Here is a 17,085-nt window from a genome sequence, read left to right as displayed (position 1 = left end):
TTTGGCCTCTTTAGTGCTTCTGACTTGTATTAACGGTTAATTACCATGACTTGTTCAATGCCCACCTTTATCTTTACTGCTTCATCCAGTGGCCTGTCCATCAGTGCATTGAAAGAGAGGAAAAGTGTCCGAATTGAGTTGAAGAACTCATCCCCATCTTCACTGTTCCCATGGAACCTTGAAGCCAGAAGAAGAACACAATGTGAAAAAGGAACAGTGTGATGTCAGGTGCCAGGATGCCAGGCCATACCTGAGGTGAAGGACTCGTGACTGCACAATGAACCTGAAGAGGTACTTAAAGGCTTTCAGAGCTGCAAAAAGCCTTTCACTCAGAGCAGGGTCTTCTGCATTCCCGACATAGTGATTCAAAACTTTGGTCAACTTCCTATAAGTAAGGGAACGAAGTGTCAAGAAACATTTTTCACTCCATGTTCCAATCAACCCTGTTTCACTCCATGTTCCAATCAACATGACACATATTTTACATAAATCTGAACAGTAACATAAATTCATTTGACAAGAAACTTAATTTGAAAAGCAGTCTGTGTTCAAATTGACATTAAGATTCTCGTTTTGAAAAAATGAAAATATGGAGTTAAAGTATTTTAATGAAGGGTTGCAAAAAATATTTAAACTTAATAAGAACAGTAACAGCACGTATTCATCAACAACAAAAAAATAGGTCTCTACCAAAATTGTTCATTCTTTCATCATTATATTATTTGTATTTGTGTCTATTTATTTATTTGATTACTTTGTAGAGTAAATTAGTGCAACATTTACTGGTTAAGTAAGTGTTTTGTGCATGTGATAAGGGACTCACTTGTAAGCTAGTGTTGCACTGAAATGCTTGTTGATGTACGTCTCCAGAACAGGATTGAAATGTTGAAACTTGATATCTCCAATGAGTGAAATGATGAAAACCTGCAAAGACGTTTTTGTATACATTTCATAGAACTACACACTTTGAGAAAGCTAACCAAAGAAAAAAAAATCTCACCAGAGCATTAAACACCAAGGTGTCATAGGTGTCCTCTTCTGAGGTCTCCATCATAATGCTAAAAAGAGCATCTAAGGTGTCTTGCAGAAACTGAGGCCAAAAAAAAGCAATGAGATACTGAAGAGTCTTCTCTGGAGGCAATTCTGGGATTCAGTTACAAAGTCCTTTTTTCACCTTGACAATCTCTCCTCCATCTACTTCCATCAGCCGCTGAAGGATCTGCCCAAGCTCCTCTGGGTTGGACCGCCAGTTCAAAAGACCCAGCAGATCCACTGACAGGTATAAGGAAATATTAAAATGTTCTCATTCGTTCACTGATGATTTATTCATTTCCTTCCAGCCACAGATAAATAAAATTCATATAAACAGCCAGAGCTATTTCAATATTTACACTTGCATGTTCAAATTATTTGGAGCTTCAGCAAATGATGCAAAATACTAGCTCCCAGGGGTATGGAAGACACAAAATATTAATACAGAATTAATAAAAAAAAATGAATTAGAAATTCAATTAAAATGATTTCATATTAAGGGACATATTGCAAATGAGATGCATGCACACATGTATTTTCCCATGAAGTTCCCTATTTGTCTCACCGTTCTGGGTGAGTTTTGTAGAGCAAGTGAGCGTGGAGATTAAGAAGCTGTCTTTAGTGACGGGAATGACTCCAGTGTGGTGGAACTGTTTGCCAGTTTGCCGCTCCTTGTCTTCAACCTCGGCCAGCGTGCCTGGCAGGTTCAGATAGGTCTTTGCGTCCTCTGTCTTCTTCTCAACCTGGGGCATTTAAGAGCAGAGGGAACTCTTGATTTGATGGGGTATCGACAGGTTGCACTACACAACAGCATGCGCTACCGCTCCACTATATGGCTTGCCCCCAGGCTTTTGACAAAATGTCAGGTCCTTGGACAAAGATGTTGTACAGGGTTTGTGATGAATGTGCCAGCAAGTTCAATAAAGGCACAAACACACTGTAATCGCTCTGAGTGCAGATGCCATTTTTCAAATCCACAGAACCGGGACGAGTGTGGGTTCCCTTTGTGTCCCTCTTTCACTCACTTCCCTTGAAGTCTGGACCACTACATCTCGGTCTGTTAAAAACTCTTGGGAGGAATAGTGATTCATAGTGCATGAGCGCATCAGAGCTACATCTCTTAAGCTCCTACCCAGAAATCAACACAAGAAAATAGCCAAAGATATCCAGAAATACCCAATCATGTTTCGAAACATCAGCAAGGGTTCACCTTGTAGACGATGAGGTCATGCCTGCCGTCTCGTAGCGTGGTTCCATCGCTCTTCATCAGCTTCACGAAGGCCATGCCAAAGGGCTTCTCTGATTTGTCTCTGGCTGAAAAGGACATACATTGTGGTTCTCAAAAGGCAATGAACATCACCTAAGATTCAAATCAAAACAGGTAAGCTTAACAATAACAAAAATGCATTAATGTCAAATAACTGTTCGACTAAATCGACTATGCACTTGTGTCATGATGTTTCCATAAAAGAACAGGCAATACACACCCCTGACTTGAGCTTTTATAAAAGCATGACTAAAAAAAATTTATAATACATTTAAAAATGAACCATAATACAAAGTTTTTCCATTAATCCTGGATTATCATATGCTAAATTGCACAATGCAACGATTACCCTGACAAATTTCTTTTAATGCACATCCCAATCATTTTAATGTACTGTTTTTGTGCTTTTTGTTAATATGGAAAAAAAAAAAAAAAAAAAAAACCTGATAAACTTTTGTTCACAAAAAACAATAAAATGAAAACTGAATTTGCTTTCAACCTTTCCTGTCGGCTGCTGTTCTTTGTCACATACCAAAATGGAGCTATTTCATCAGCACCCTCTTGGGCAATGTGAAGAAACTGGGCCATCTCCCCAGTGCAATGTATATATCATGCAAGCTCATAATAAAGGAAGCGCTGATTTGAATTCTCGCTCCCTCTCTCGGCTGTTATTGCTGCAAGTGCAGCGGTGCTTTAACGTACGCAGAGGCCTTTAATACTCAGGACCGGCAGAGGCTCTCTACCAGAATGACTCAGACGAGTACATACTGAAGATCAGTGGAAGCCATTAGAGTGCTGACAGCACCGACCAGAGTCCGGCTGAGCAGAATGGCGGAAGATTAAAAGGAAGCTACTCTGAGCAGAATGTAGTTTAGAGGCAGGCCTGGTGTCAGGAAGAGAAAAGGAATGGGATGCTTACAGTCCTGAGAAGACCTGTGTCTGAAAATCAACCTCAGATGACAGCGGCAGACATCCTCAATGGCAATTGCTACCTGAAACACATAACCAGCAGGGGAATAACACTGTTAATGATCTTCACTGCTCTATTTGCATACAGATCATTTAAGATTTAATAAACTGGTGGTTTCTGTTCATTTACATTTACAGCGTCACTATAATCACAAAAGTTCTCGATATATTTATTCTTTAAGAATCATTCTACAGATCTTGAAACAACTATATCACATTACAGTACAAAATTTTCCATCACCTTAAGTAAACAATTTGAATAAAACTTTTTAATATTTAAAGAAACCATGGTTATTATTGTTAGATTATATATGCAATGTTGATGCCTGTTGTTTTTGACAGCAAATGTGTGTATAGGACATTTCTCAGTATGATAATAAGAAATGCAAAGCTGTAATCCTTCAGTACCTTGATGGTCTCGTTCCAGCAGGGCTGTTTAACCTGATAGTAAATGACAGACTTGTACTCTGTAATTCCATCATACCCTGCTCCTGGATATAATGCATTCTGCAGGAATCAAAAGAAAGAATCCACCAGATTTGATAAAAAAAGTCTCATTATTATGAAAATGGCACATATGAGAATATTATGTTTTCAAACTACTACTAGGTGCTCTCAGTGAGACATTTGACAGGGCGGAGAGGTTTAAAGGCTATTGCTAAACACTTCAATTTGTGCTGTAAGAGGGCTGTTTCTAGTAAAGCAGGCAGATTCCTGTGAACAACAGTCAGCCAGTACATTTCCACAGAGCAGCTGTGGTTATATAGCTCAACTAGGCCATTTAACTGGACTACTTAATCCAGTATACAAGCAGAAGTATTTCAGAATTTTGCTCCAATTTAGTACAATTCCAATCAGACCATTAAGTTTACATGCATTTTAACAGTCCGGCATTGGTCAGACTAATGCAATTTTTCGCATTAACTTGAACCAACGGCGGAGAGAAGAAAAAAAAAAGAAGTAGTCTGGCATATAATGATGTTACTGGCATTTAAAGTTCTGTAAGAAATGAGACAATAGTGCACCTCCATGGCATTGCCGTCATCATCCAGCACACTCATTATGACTTCAACGTTTTTGGGCGTCTTCTTCTTGCCACGGTCAAATTCCCCTTGGAGTAGAGTCACATAGATATCATTCCTCACGTTGCCTGGTTAAAGCACACAGAACCATGCATATGAATCACTGTTACACATCAATGCGGCGATACAAGATAAGGCTGTTTCCAATTTGGCAAAAACTGAACAATGATGTGGTGGTAGGAGACCTGGCAGGATGATTTCAGGAAATCCCATTTTCCTGACGATGGTGGTTGCTCGATCTACAAGGTGTGGGTAATCTTTCTGGACCTGCGCCACGTCTCCGGGCAGCAGCTTGAGAGTCACAAACAGTCCTGACGATCCAAAGAACAAAGTGTGGGATCAGAGGGGGATGATGACATCTTTACGCATACATGTTAGCCCTCTTTGGGCTATTGCTAGTTGTTCTCCTGGCGAGTAAGCTAGCCACAAACCTGCTCTCAGTCATTCTACAACTATGCAGAACCTGCAATTAGTCAGACTAAGGGCCTGTCCCATATTTCCTAAAGGATCATGTTGTGACATGAAAAACACAATGTTTAAATGTGAAGCATCAAGGACATGTTTTTTTAAAAAAGGGATTTTTACACGTGATGACATCACCAAAATGTCCTCTACACTGTAAAAATTTGATCAATTGAAGCAGCTCTCGTAATCCTTTTTCCACAGTACTGCTAGCACATGGCCTGAAGATTGTTCCTCAACACCACTGGTAAAAAAAAAAAAAACTCAACAAGCAGTGGCGGAGGTGTAGGGTGGCTTGGGGTAGCCCTCGGCCATTCTAGCACTATTGGCCATTCAAGAACTGCAATGGCACTTCCCGACACTTTCCACAAGGTTTGAAATATGACTTGCCTCGGTGGGTCTAGGGGTCGCGCGAAATTCCCAAAAAAGTTTTTGGAACATGTTTATCATTCAAGTACAAAAATACCGTACTTCCATCTTCCACTTCGACATCTGTCTCTACAAGGACCTCTATATCACTCAAATTGCCTTCAAGCACTTGAGTCTAATTATTTCTTGTAAATATCACATTTCAACCTGTAAATTGGACTATGAAAGACAAAAGGTATAAAAATAAATGACCACTGAGGTCATTACCACTAAATCTCCCTTTATACTGGCGGTATGTGAGAATTCTCGTAGTGCAAAAGGTAGAAAAAAAAGCATCAGATTATATACAAAAGGGTTTTTGCAAAGTTTATATCTCATGGTAATTCAGTGGGTCTGAGACATGCCTGTCTCACATATGTTAGGCATGGCATTATAGGATTAAATAATATTTCCTGTGAGACATGTACGCCACCCCAAAATGACCACAGATCTATCCTAGCCACCCCACTGAAAATTTCCTGGGCTCCGCTACTGACAAGTGCAAGACATTTGGACTTGTTAAAGATGAGACATGTTTCACACGTACAAAGATATTGATGGGTGATAACTACATCTGTGTAAGTGACATTTTGGGCATAATTTGAGATGTATATAGCAATTTAAGCTCTTCATCAGAAGATATGAATAAATTCTCAATTTGAGACTTATTAAATCAAAAACACTTAAATTTTTTAAATGTAAAAATGTAGGGTGGAGGTTTTGAATAAAATATAAACTACTGTTAACTATGTATGCAGTCATCTGTGTGTGTTTTTATTATAATTAAAATCAAACAAACAAAATGGAATGAAATATGGTTCTCGTCGTTTGATGGCATTATCAGAAGGTTGCCGGTTTGAATCCTGAGCCACCAAAGTGCCAATGAGGTGCCACTGAGCAAAGCACCGTCCCCACACGCTGCTTCCTGGGTGCCTGTCACGGCTGCCCACTGCTCACCAAGGGTGATGGGTTAAAAGCAGAAGACACATTTTGTTGTGTCACCGTGTTCTGTGATGCAGTGTTTCACAATGACAATAACTTCACTTTCAATCATCCGTTCAATCATTACACATATGATACAGGAGTTACAATTCAATAACCTGCACTAAAGACAATATAATGCATTATATAATGTAACTCTTTACAATAGATAGACAGACACACAGACAGATGAACAGATTTGCACTTGCCTCTGAAACAGCAAACATAATTTGCTCAGAAAAGGTATTTTATCATTTCCTTACAAAGTGTGCAAAGTGTCCTCTCAGACTGATTGTGTTCTCCCAGTATTGGCAAGGCACATTTTGGAAACAGCATGGCTCCTTTCAAATCTTCTTGCAGCCTTTTTATAATGGACGACACACGCTCTGTGTGAGTTGGTCCAACTCTTTCAGATCAAGAAATCAGTGGCATTATTATTAATCAGGCCTGCTTTTCCCCAAAAGTTCCCTGTTGCGTAGTTAGGCCGATTCAGTTGCACAAGCGCAACTGTATAACTGGTTTAGAAGCCCATAGCCCAGCTAAGGTTCAATAATGCTATCTTACTTCCTTTTCTATATTTCCTGTGGAGATGCTAGAGAGGGAAAAGTCCATTTTGCTGAAAGTTGATTATACCTGTACAAAATGAACCACTGTTCACCATGTGAAAAGTGAAGTGAAGTGGTTGTCATTGCGAAACACTGCGGCGCAGCACAGCACTTGGTGCACACATCCATATGTGTCCTCTGTATTTAACCATCACCCTTGGTGAGCAGTGGGCATGAAAGGCGCCCGGGGAGCAGTGTGGGGACCGGGGCAGTTTGGGAATCAAACCAGCAACCTTCTGATTATGGGTCTGTTTCGTTTCCCGCTAGGCCACCAGAACCAGATTGAACATCTCAATCTTTTTTTGTGGGGAAATATTTTCCCCATATGCTTTGTATAATCATTTTCATTTAATTGAAAAAAATTAAACATTTGGTTTAAAAAAGCAGACAGATAAGTACTTTGTTGATCAAACGTTGGTTGAACACTGCTGGCTCATTTTTATCTTTTCTTTTTGTTGTTTAGAAACCATATTCTTTCTTTACCCTGGCCTTTGTGATTGACCTCCCGGTTGGCAATGACCTTGTTGAAGACTGTAGTGAGGGGTTCACTCTCCCCAATGATCTTTGATGGAATGAGAGGAGACATAATCAACTGTCTCTGCCGGATGGAGGTCTCCATGGCAATCCTGACAAAGAGGGAGATGTAGAAAGATGATGATGGAAAATGAAAGAGAAAAAAAAAATGACAAAAAATTGGATGCTGTGGTGAGCAGATAACCACAGGGACACAAACACACACAAAGGAATTAGCATTATTTTTAAAATGTCATGAATTAAAACATTTATATGTTTTTATAAAACATTTATAAAAGTTTAAAACTCCTCTGACTATAATTGTAATAAATATTTCATAAAATGTCTGGGAAAAATATGGTCAAGGAAAACCAGGAGCACAGGTTGTATGTTCATTTTGGTGAAGGTGACGGTAGAAAACTTACGGCTGGAAGGGAATGAAATGCTGCTTATCCTCATCGTCTGTTTTCCCATGAGCAATGTCCGTGATATCCATCACTGTGGACACAACACAGTCCTCTCAGCTCAGGCATGAGGTATACAAAAAAAGGTTCAAGGACTGGTCTGCTGGCACAACAAATCCACACAGCACTTTAGAAAGAAAATAATTAATGGGAGAAAGGAAGAATTAAAAAGGAAGGTTGGCATAAAAAAAAAAAACCCTCCTTGGCAGCTATCCTTGACGAGACCCTGTTGCAGACAAGAGCAGAGGAGTAATACATTTGACATCTTTCGTGTATGGCACATTCAGTTCTAGTGGACCCAACTTCATATCCCCCCACTCGTTTACTCTTTGTGTAAACAAAGGATCTTTGGAGGTGTTTTAACACGTCTGAAGAGCCCATGCATTGTTTTTATTAAACAGCTAACCATCTTAATCCTCTGAATAAAATGCAATAAAACAATACAATGTAGTCTTGGCTTTTCACTGCACACAAAAGTATTGATCCAATATTTGAACCTAATGTGACTCCAGGACTCAGATCAAGTCAATTTCAAACCTAGTAACACTTCAAAGCTTGGGAATTTTTCAAAGAATTCCCTCAAACAGGGAAAAACTCTCAAAACCAAACCAACATCAAGCTCACACTTTGATCAGCCATTCCTTTGGAGTTCCTCTTAAATCTCACTTAATGCAGTTTGACTGAAGCGCATGAGATTTGGACACGATAGGAATTGGCCACATTCTTCACCTGCCACCCCAAATGGCCGTCTCAACCCGCCGGTATGCTTCTTTCCCTCTTTTAGCTCCATGGAGCCAACCCGGATGATCTGACAGACCAGGAACAGGCGTGGCCTGATGAGGTCACTGCTGCTCAAATCCTGTATGTAAAAAAAAAAAAAAAAAAAAAAAAAGATCTTAAACCTTTGTTCTATTGTTTTCAAACCCATTTAGAATAATTTGGCATGCGTGGAAAAGTATTCAAAGTATGAAGGTAACAGGAGGCGTGGAGAGATATCACTCTCACCGTGAAAAGAGCTGGCAGATTATTCAGTTTCTCTATCTCTTTGGGCATGCCTGTGCTATCCCACCGTACAAAGAAATTTTCACTGTGAACGAAAAACACACGCACATGCACACAGAGTGAAAAAATATATTATGGTCCTATTTCATGCCCTAACTGAGAACACTAAAAGCACCCCTCAATTTTGTTCTTCTGCAACAAACTAAAAGCTCCACTGAACTCCTCTAGAGGACTGACCTTTTTCATAAAAAATATTTTGAGGAGATGCGTTTGAAAAATATGCATTTTTTTTAGACCTTTAATTTATTTTAAGAGTGAGCCAAGTGCACTGATAATGCATTAAACTTAGTCTCAACCACATCTGGGATCACAGTGGTCACCATTTAGATTGTCTGAACCAACCTAATGAATTCAGACTGGTCAGGGTCGTAGATGGACACCAGGAGCTCGGCGTCTTCTCCGATGTTGCACACAAAGTTCTTCAGGTTCATGAGGAGGCTGTAAGTGTGAACAGTGTTAAAGAGAGACTGCCGCCTCCTCTCCAGGTTCTGGAGCCGAGTCTGAAAAGGTCACAAACAAAAATGAATTTCTATTTATCTAGTGAAAGTATGAAATATGTATTATAAAATAATATGACATGAATGCAATTAACATCTGCGTATTTCCTGGGTGGAGTCTGACCTATGACATGGATGCAAAATTGCCATAGACAATCACATAAAGATGAAGACGGACAGGGAAGGAGTTTAAGGGCTGATTCAAATGCTGCATCTTTTGCATGCACATTTATATTTTTTTCCAAATGGAGAATTACGGCTGCTAATATGCTTAGTTAGTGGAGTAGTTTGGGTGGTAGTAGCCTAGTGGGTAACACACTCGCCTATGAACCAGAAGACCCGGGTTCGAATCCCACTTGCTACCATTGTGTCCCTGAGCAAGACACTTAACCCTAAATTGCTCCAGGGAGACTGTCCCTGTAACTACTGATTATAAGTCGCTCTGGATAAGGGCGTCTGATAAATGCTGTAAATGTAAATGTAAATGTAAATGTAGTTTGCTTTTTGAATCGACCGACAAGCCCTGAAGTACAGAAGGTCTGATGCCATTTTTTGAACGACTCACCTTCTCTTCCTGGATCCTCTCATCGATGCTTCGTGAGGCTGCTTCATGGGCCCGGAACAGACTGACAGTGCTGGTGCAGTCGGGATCCAGTGTATTTCCAGCTTCGTCCCGAACGACCAGGTCTAAGTCTAATATTCTGTATGACAGAGGCGGTAAGGTTTAAATTTTAATATGCTCATTATTTCACAGTTCGGGGAAAGGAAGCAGCAGCTATATGTTCAGTTGCTTATTAAACAAGACACCTGCAGAGACCTTTTCACACCAACGGCAGCAATAAAAAGGTACAAAACACATGTCACCTCCTGCAAGAACTCATTAGCAGCATGCAAAAGTCCAAAGTCCACAACCTACCGGTTCCCATAATCAATTTTAGCCGTGACTTTCTTCTTCAGGTCCACAAGGTCATCTTTGGGAAGTGTTCCCGAGACAATCTGCGAGCGGTACTCTATGAGGCAGTAGGTCATCTGCTGAACATTCCGGAACAGCGTGCTCTTGTTGTCCTGTAACAGGCAAATGTGCTTCAGTGCCAGACTGGAGAAATACACGCTGAGCCGGCTCACAGTAACAAAGCCCAAGGCCTCTGCTCCCCAGCACCACGTACCACGTAAAGCTTGTGCCATATCTGGATCCATTCTCTAAGAGTGGCCCCCAGCTCTTGCACTAAGGGCAGATCTGCAGGTATGACTGTCTCCTTTTTGCTGGTTAAAAGAAAATGGGGCAGAGAAAGCAAATGAAGCAAGGTACTGCACAAGGGCCATTAATAAAACAACCCAGGCAATAATACAAAAAAGCAAGGCAAATCCAGCTGGAAAAGAACATACTTAATGGCATTATTATTATTTGGCTGGATATAGACACACTCCATCGAGAGTATTTGCAAAAAATGTCAATCACTAGAGCTCTAATCAGGATTCTTGAATAAAAGGGCTGATAATCTATCTATCTATCTGGTGGCTGTGGGCACATGATGATTATGGCAGAGAGCTGTGATGTCCGCTGACGGAGGGGTATTATCACCACTTATGTGGGACACATTGACAGCAGGGGATTTAAATAATCCAGAATCAGGAAGTAGGAGGCATGAGAGCTGCCAATCATACACATAAAAATACATAGCAAAATATAATCTGGGTTCAGAAGTTCATCTCGGTGTCAGAAATAAATGAATTTCAGTGAAACTTGAGTACATAATTGTGCCACATGCTATGTTTATTAGCCAAATTCTTCACCTTAAACCTTAAAGTGAAGGCTATGTAAGGAATGTGAAGGTAACTGATAGACATAAGAGTTTTAGATTTGTTGGAAAGCAAAGGCAGAGAAAATTGATGTTCAAACTAAGATTGTGGTTGAATCGATCACATTTTTGAAAATGCAGTGGAGAGGGGGGTTGAACTTCATGGCAGTTGCCTCCACATAAAAGTAGTCACATTTATTTTTTATAACGTTTAGATATCTTTGTATTTCAAAGGGGCAGTTGTTGGCCTAGTGGGTAAGGAAGTGGACACGTAATCGAAAGGTTTGCCCATATAGCAAAGTACCATACACACTGCTCCCTTGGTGATCCTTGCCCACATTTAGTTGTGTACAATCAAGGCATAAATTAGTCATACATATATCTACATGTACAGTACAGGCCAACAGTTTGGACACACCTTCTCATTCAATGTGTTTTCTTTATTTTCATGACATTGGTAGATTCTCACTGAAGGCATCAAAACTATGAATGAACACATGTGGCCTGTTCTGTACATATATACATTTACATGTACATATATGAGAAACTGAATCCCTAGTGGCAGTAACTCAGCAGTATGTGTTTTGACCCGTCTTACCCACTCCCCTCAACTTTGGCCTCCTTCAGATGGATATATGTAGATGGAAAGATGCCCTTCAAAGAGAAAGAAAGATATGCCTCTGCTGAAATGTCCACTCATGCTGATCTCAATGACTAATCTGTTGCAAAAGTTTTATGTAAACTCACCTTCTCTGATTTCTGGCGTAGCGTGTAACCTCTGTACCATCCTGTAGGAACAAACACGATTGAGAAATGAAGAATGGCAACAGTAACAACACTCACATCTTTTTTTCCAAAAGAGCAAAACCAGAAGTCAATGCTTCTCATCACTTCTGCTGAAATGATAGCTACCATCTACAGAAGTTGGAGAGATAATAGCTTTGTGCCTGAGCAGGTTTCCACGATATCCAGGGTTCTGCTTTAGCGTGTGGAAGCACGCAATGTGTCAGTATGGTCTGGTAAGTTGGGGCATGTTTCTCGTTCGCACTCACCTTCAAATGTCTCGAGTATGTGCACCGTGTCTCCCACCTGTAGACTCAGCTCTGGCTCCTCTCTGGCATCGAAATTGTAGATGGCTAAAGAGAACAGGGAAGAAAAAAAAAAGAAAAAACTGGTTTTATATACATAGCAATGTATTAAAGTATGGTGTTAAACAATAAAGAATACTATTAATTCTAGTTTATTTAATTCTAGTTGAATTGATTATAGTTTATGTGTTTTGTAAATGTAGAACATGCTGCTTATCTACATAGAGAGACCGCCATATTCCATATTGCAGCAGCAGCAGCACAAAGCACCAGGATTTACAGAGACCCATTCCCATTCTCTCTGTAAAGTGGCAGCTGGAATCCAGCACTGGCTGGAAGAAGTGACGGCCTGCATCCCGACTCCTAGGTGATGCACACTGGCCCGATATAATCAAAAACGCTACAGAAGATCTGTAACTACGTGTTATCCCTGTGAAAAAATAACCAACCACAATACATTTCTTCATCTCTTGGTATCAATCTGACTTAGCCGGTGAGCAGAAAGAACAGGAAAGCAGGGAGTGTGAGTGAGAAAATGTGAGAGGGGAAAAAAAAAAAAAAAGAGTGAGAAAATGTGTGCAAGAGAATAAGTGCGTGGTGAAAGACTGTGAGAAACGACACATCTAACATACCAACTGTTCCAGAACTGGGATGCAACTTGCACACAAAAAAAGGAGAGACAAACCTAACCCACAAGCCAATAGTGCATGGGAAGCCAAACGCCCCGAGGACGGAGGACACAGGACATCTGACGCTCGGAATATCAAAGCACTTCCAGAACTGGTCTCAGTAACCACGCATCTATGCCGCAACCATGACATGAATCCATAATCCAGACGACAACAGATGCAATACTAGGATGTCATATAGGGCCCGATTGGGAAGTCTCTTTGGACAGCATGTAAATGTAAAGTAATGTAATGTAAAAGGTTGAAGCTTGGTCACTCGGAGAATTCAAAAAGTTCTCACACACACTCTACTTTTTTACTCACCCACAATCATTAATAAGTCACATGTGCATTATCGAAGACCACTTCTCTTGCTTGTTTCATCTAATAATCCCTCAGGGCATTAGCATTAGCCTGACACTAGCGTACACGCCCCAGACAGTGCAAAAAATAGCGGCTGAACAAAAATCAACTTAATTAAAGGAATAGCCCCAAATCATGACGCACAAAATCAAATAGCATTTCGGCCGACAAAACAACAAATCATGCAAACAGGTAAACCTGGAAACTCTCCTGCAGTGCTGATCTGCTGCATTAAGAAATCGCCGCGCAGAAAGACTGGTGTGATGAGCTGGCGCCACGCACAAATACAGCTGAAGAACGCACTTTGTCTGAGGGAAATTATAATAATGCAGAAAATGACATGTAAAAATGTAAAAAAAAAGGGCGTGTCAATGGGTTTCCATATATAAACAACAGCTCTGATATGTGGAGTGTTTGCTACACTTTACTGTGCGATTCTTAGCCACTGAATGACATTTTAAGGCTTCAGCCAAACAAAACCGCTGCATATTTGGGCAAGCATGTAGGAACACTGCAAAACCGGAAATAAAAGAAATCCTCACGGTGAGCGTTTTTTTTTCCCCCACTCATTGCAACTATCCCTAGCCCGAAGGTATAACGATAGCGGCCCTGTCCTGACATGCTTGTGGATAATCCCGGCTGCGGGAGGCAGGGTCCCCACTTCAGGCCTCAACTTGTGTGGTTCATTAGACCCAGCCACAGCCGAACAGATTACACCCTTCCGCCATAACGCACAAAGCACAGCGGAGCGCTGACGCTTTCAACAAACAATGATGATGATGATGAAGGCAATCCATGTTAATTAAGCCACTCGTTACAGAATCACCGTCAATTAGCTACCTTTTTGGCTTCAAATGAGCTTAATTGATCCTACGATTAGTGGACGCAGAGCGAAACGAAGCACGCCCAGAATTAGCACGGGATGTGGGAGGCGCAGTGTGGATTGGGCAGACGACACACCATCTAACATCATTATACCGTAACTGGTAATAGAATGCACAGAAATCATCACTTATGTCTTTGCCAATATTAAAAAAAGTTTGCTTGCTTGTGTATAGAATATGCTGGTTGTCCATGTGTGCATAATGATTAAATATCTACACTTTTTTTTTTTTATGAAAAGTCACCTTTGAGCAAACAACTCAAACTTTGTCCATTTCAGTCGGTCAAAGGGAAAATGACAACGGGCACATCTCACAGGGCGCCAGCCATGGGCACAGGCACAATAGGTCGCTTCACAGGCTGGACACAGCGCTGGCTTGTGACCGTGGCCAGAACAGGAGGGGCTCGCTGTGTGGCGAGGCGACCAGGGGTCCGCGCTGGGAGCGCTGAATGCAGGTCACCAGCTCGCACGTCTCACTCCACCTATTGTACTCGTCAGACCGACACGTGCAGAGCCAGTCAGTCCGTCTGGTCCGCCCCGCCCCGGCGGTCCCACTTCGGGCCTGTTTACGCTGTGCACCAAACCATCCAGGAATCTTATTTTTTTCACCCCATTGGACCCTCATTGGGTTAAAGCAATTGCTTAATATGTACGCATCTCGAATAACGATCTTTTACCGCTCTGTTCACTGCCTTTGACGTAACTCCTGTACCAGACGTGGCGTTAATTATGCACCAAGAAGAAAGGCCTTTAAAAATAATGACCAAGAAAACAACCTGAGCTACGATGGCACACTGTCAAAAAATCAGCAACTCAAAAGGTGACATGCATGATGGATGGATGGATGGATGGGCCACTATGCTTTTCCAGTGGCTTTGCACTAGTCTAATAAATTTAAATAACTTGAATGATCAATACACATCAATGCACTATTTTCGAATTGGAACTAAGCACAGCACTAAAATATAAAATATAATATATCTCTCACAATGGTATAAAAATATAAACATGCATAGAGATAATGCTGCAAATGAGACACTCGGGGCACTGTGAAGGCCACCCTGACCGAGGAAATTCTTACTCATTATGAGCCCGTTGCATGAGAAAATTGTTTATTGGTATTAAAATGTGCACCGAGCAGAAGAATCCTTGCAAACTCGCTCAGCAGTTGGCACTGCCCGCCTTCATCCCGCCTGCCGCCTGGAGCAGTAAATAATTCGAGAAAGAGAACGCGGTGGGTGAGAAACCTCTCCCCTCGGCCGCCTGGAAGGGAAAACAAGCGGCTCCGGTCCTGAGCGTACCTGGCCACGGGCAGGACATTATCACACGGTCGGCACCACCGAGTCAAGGTTGCCCACGAACTGTTTGATGTATTAGCAACAGGCTGAGAGTCCTCCGGGGAGACATTTCCGCCCCCAAAACGCCAAAACGACCTTTTTTTTTTTTGTACATGTTATTGATGATCAAGGAAAAAAAAAAAAAAAAAAAAACAGGAATTTATACAAAGATTGGACACACAAACTCTATGGAGGTATTTTGAAGAATATAATAAAGGAATTTTTTTTTTTTTTTTTTAAATAACACTCTTTAGTCACTTCTCTTCTCTACCTTCATTACTGCTTGGCACAACAATGTCAACATGACCGGCTTCATAAAATGCTTATTAATATGAAAAAAAAAAAAAAAGTCCCCATTGTAGGTTTGTCCATACTTTCTACACACACACACACAAACACACACACACACACAGCAAAAACTGCCAAATGCAGAAAGAAAGTATAAAAACTGGCGGAATTGTGTATGAAACAGCCCCTCGTTGCATAATACTTGACGTACAGGTCGTACAGAGCAGGGGAATAAACCGCGACGGGGCTTCGTTTACCTTCTGGGTGTGCCAGCGCCACGCCGTGTCGCGTAATCCTGCGTGGCCCGTCACTCTGGGGAACTAAAGTAAACTTGTAACCTCTGACGTGATACAGTGAAACCCAACATTGTGGGACAGGCAGTGAAGTTTCTTTTTTTCTTTTTTTTTGGGGGGGGGTGTCATTTTTATATCGACACATTTAAATACGTTTGTACGCGTAATAACTTTTCGCAACGTTGTCAGGCTAGAAACGTCCGTGCAGGTGAGAGGGTGAGACGGGCGGGTTCGAACTCGGGTCCGGAGCAGGGAGTGAACAGGGAAGACAACATGGAAACAGCCGGCGGTGTGGGGAGGAAGAGGGGGGAAAAAAAAGAAGCGTGGCGGCGCAGGCGACTTACCCACACCGTACTTCTCTTTCTTAGTCGGAATCCAGCGTGTCATCGCGGCGGGCGCGGGGAAAAGAGATAAATGAGTGGCATACAGACTCCAGGGGCGGGCGGCACGGCGCTCTCGTCCTGGACATCACAGTTCCGGTGCTTAGAAGGGAAAATGGTAGAGGTTAAAAAAAAAAAAAAAAAAAAAAAAAAAAAAAGATAAAGTTTGGCAGACGCGAACAGGGCAAACAGAAGAGGGCGCCAGCGTGTTCAATGTTGGAACTTTTGTTGCCATGTCAGAGGATTTAACGCCGTTTTTAGAGTTGGGTTTAAAATAAAACAGAGAGTTTTAACTACTTGCCATTTCATTCTTAGGCCTTTCGAAGTTGCTTTTACACTTTAAAATGTTAAGTATGCGCATCCCGTTGAGGGGTGTTAGTTACAGAGCTAGCAACGCGAATTCATTTCATAGGCCGGAGGATTTTTTTTATAATTCACTTGCCTATATAAAATAAAATTATGAGGCGCTCCCTAGGCCATATATGAAGAAAAAGGAAGATCTGATGGGTTCTACTAAGAAAACTTTTTCTTGAATATGTACATGAAAAACTTGCACATACATTACATTTTCTTGAATATGTACATGAAAATAGTGCATAGGCACTTTGCCTTACACTTTACACTTTTCAGTTTGCCTTACTAAA

At 41.3% G+C, this 17,085-nt stretch overlaps 1 protein-coding gene across 1 annotated transcript in view; it reads right to left on the bottom strand.

Annotated features, from left to right (window-relative positions):
- Window positions 1-16,557, bottom strand: part of dock5 (dedicator of cytokinesis 5) — a 35,236-nt gene extending 18,679 nt beyond the window's left edge. Inside the window, exons 1-23 of the mRNA XM_028995911.1 lie at window positions 16,406-16,557; window positions 12,194-12,277; window positions 11,889-11,929; window positions 11,740-11,795; window positions 10,509-10,605; window positions 10,259-10,407; window positions 9,908-10,043; window positions 9,188-9,345; window positions 8,789-8,870; window positions 8,513-8,642; window positions 7,745-7,817; window positions 7,290-7,432; window positions 4,536-4,661; window positions 4,294-4,418; window positions 3,677-3,775; window positions 3,219-3,291; window positions 2,243-2,346; window positions 1,598-1,775; window positions 1,175-1,272; window positions 1,001-1,090; window positions 824-924; window positions 251-385; window positions 66-177 (exon numbers count right to left, since the gene is read on the bottom strand). Coding sequence (XP_028851744.1) covers window positions 66-177; window positions 251-385; window positions 824-924; window positions 1,001-1,090; window positions 1,175-1,272; window positions 1,598-1,775; window positions 2,243-2,346; window positions 3,219-3,291; window positions 3,677-3,775; window positions 4,294-4,418; window positions 4,536-4,661; window positions 7,290-7,432; window positions 7,745-7,817; window positions 8,513-8,642; window positions 8,789-8,870; window positions 9,188-9,345; window positions 9,908-10,043; window positions 10,259-10,407; window positions 10,509-10,605; window positions 11,740-11,795; window positions 11,889-11,929; window positions 12,194-12,277; window positions 16,406-16,448 — 2,433 coding nt within the window. The 5' untranslated portion in view covers window positions 16,449-16,557. The remainder of the gene's footprint in view (window positions 1-65; window positions 178-250; window positions 386-823; window positions 925-1,000; window positions 1,091-1,174; window positions 1,273-1,597; window positions 1,776-2,242; window positions 2,347-3,218; window positions 3,292-3,676; window positions 3,776-4,293; window positions 4,419-4,535; window positions 4,662-7,289; window positions 7,433-7,744; window positions 7,818-8,512; window positions 8,643-8,788; window positions 8,871-9,187; window positions 9,346-9,907; window positions 10,044-10,258; window positions 10,408-10,508; window positions 10,606-11,739; window positions 11,796-11,888; window positions 11,930-12,193; window positions 12,278-16,405) is intronic.
- Window positions 16,558-17,085: the final 528 nt, after the last annotated feature.

This window comes from Denticeps clupeoides, chromosome 11, assembly GCF_900700375.1.
Source record: "Denticeps clupeoides chromosome 11, fDenClu1.1, whole genome shotgun sequence".
NCBI classification, from domain to species: Eukaryota; Metazoa; Chordata; class Actinopteri; order Clupeiformes; family Denticipitidae; genus Denticeps; species Denticeps clupeoides.
The sequence above is the reverse complement of the archived record's forward strand: the minus strand, read 5'-3'. Positions and strand labels throughout refer to the sequence as shown.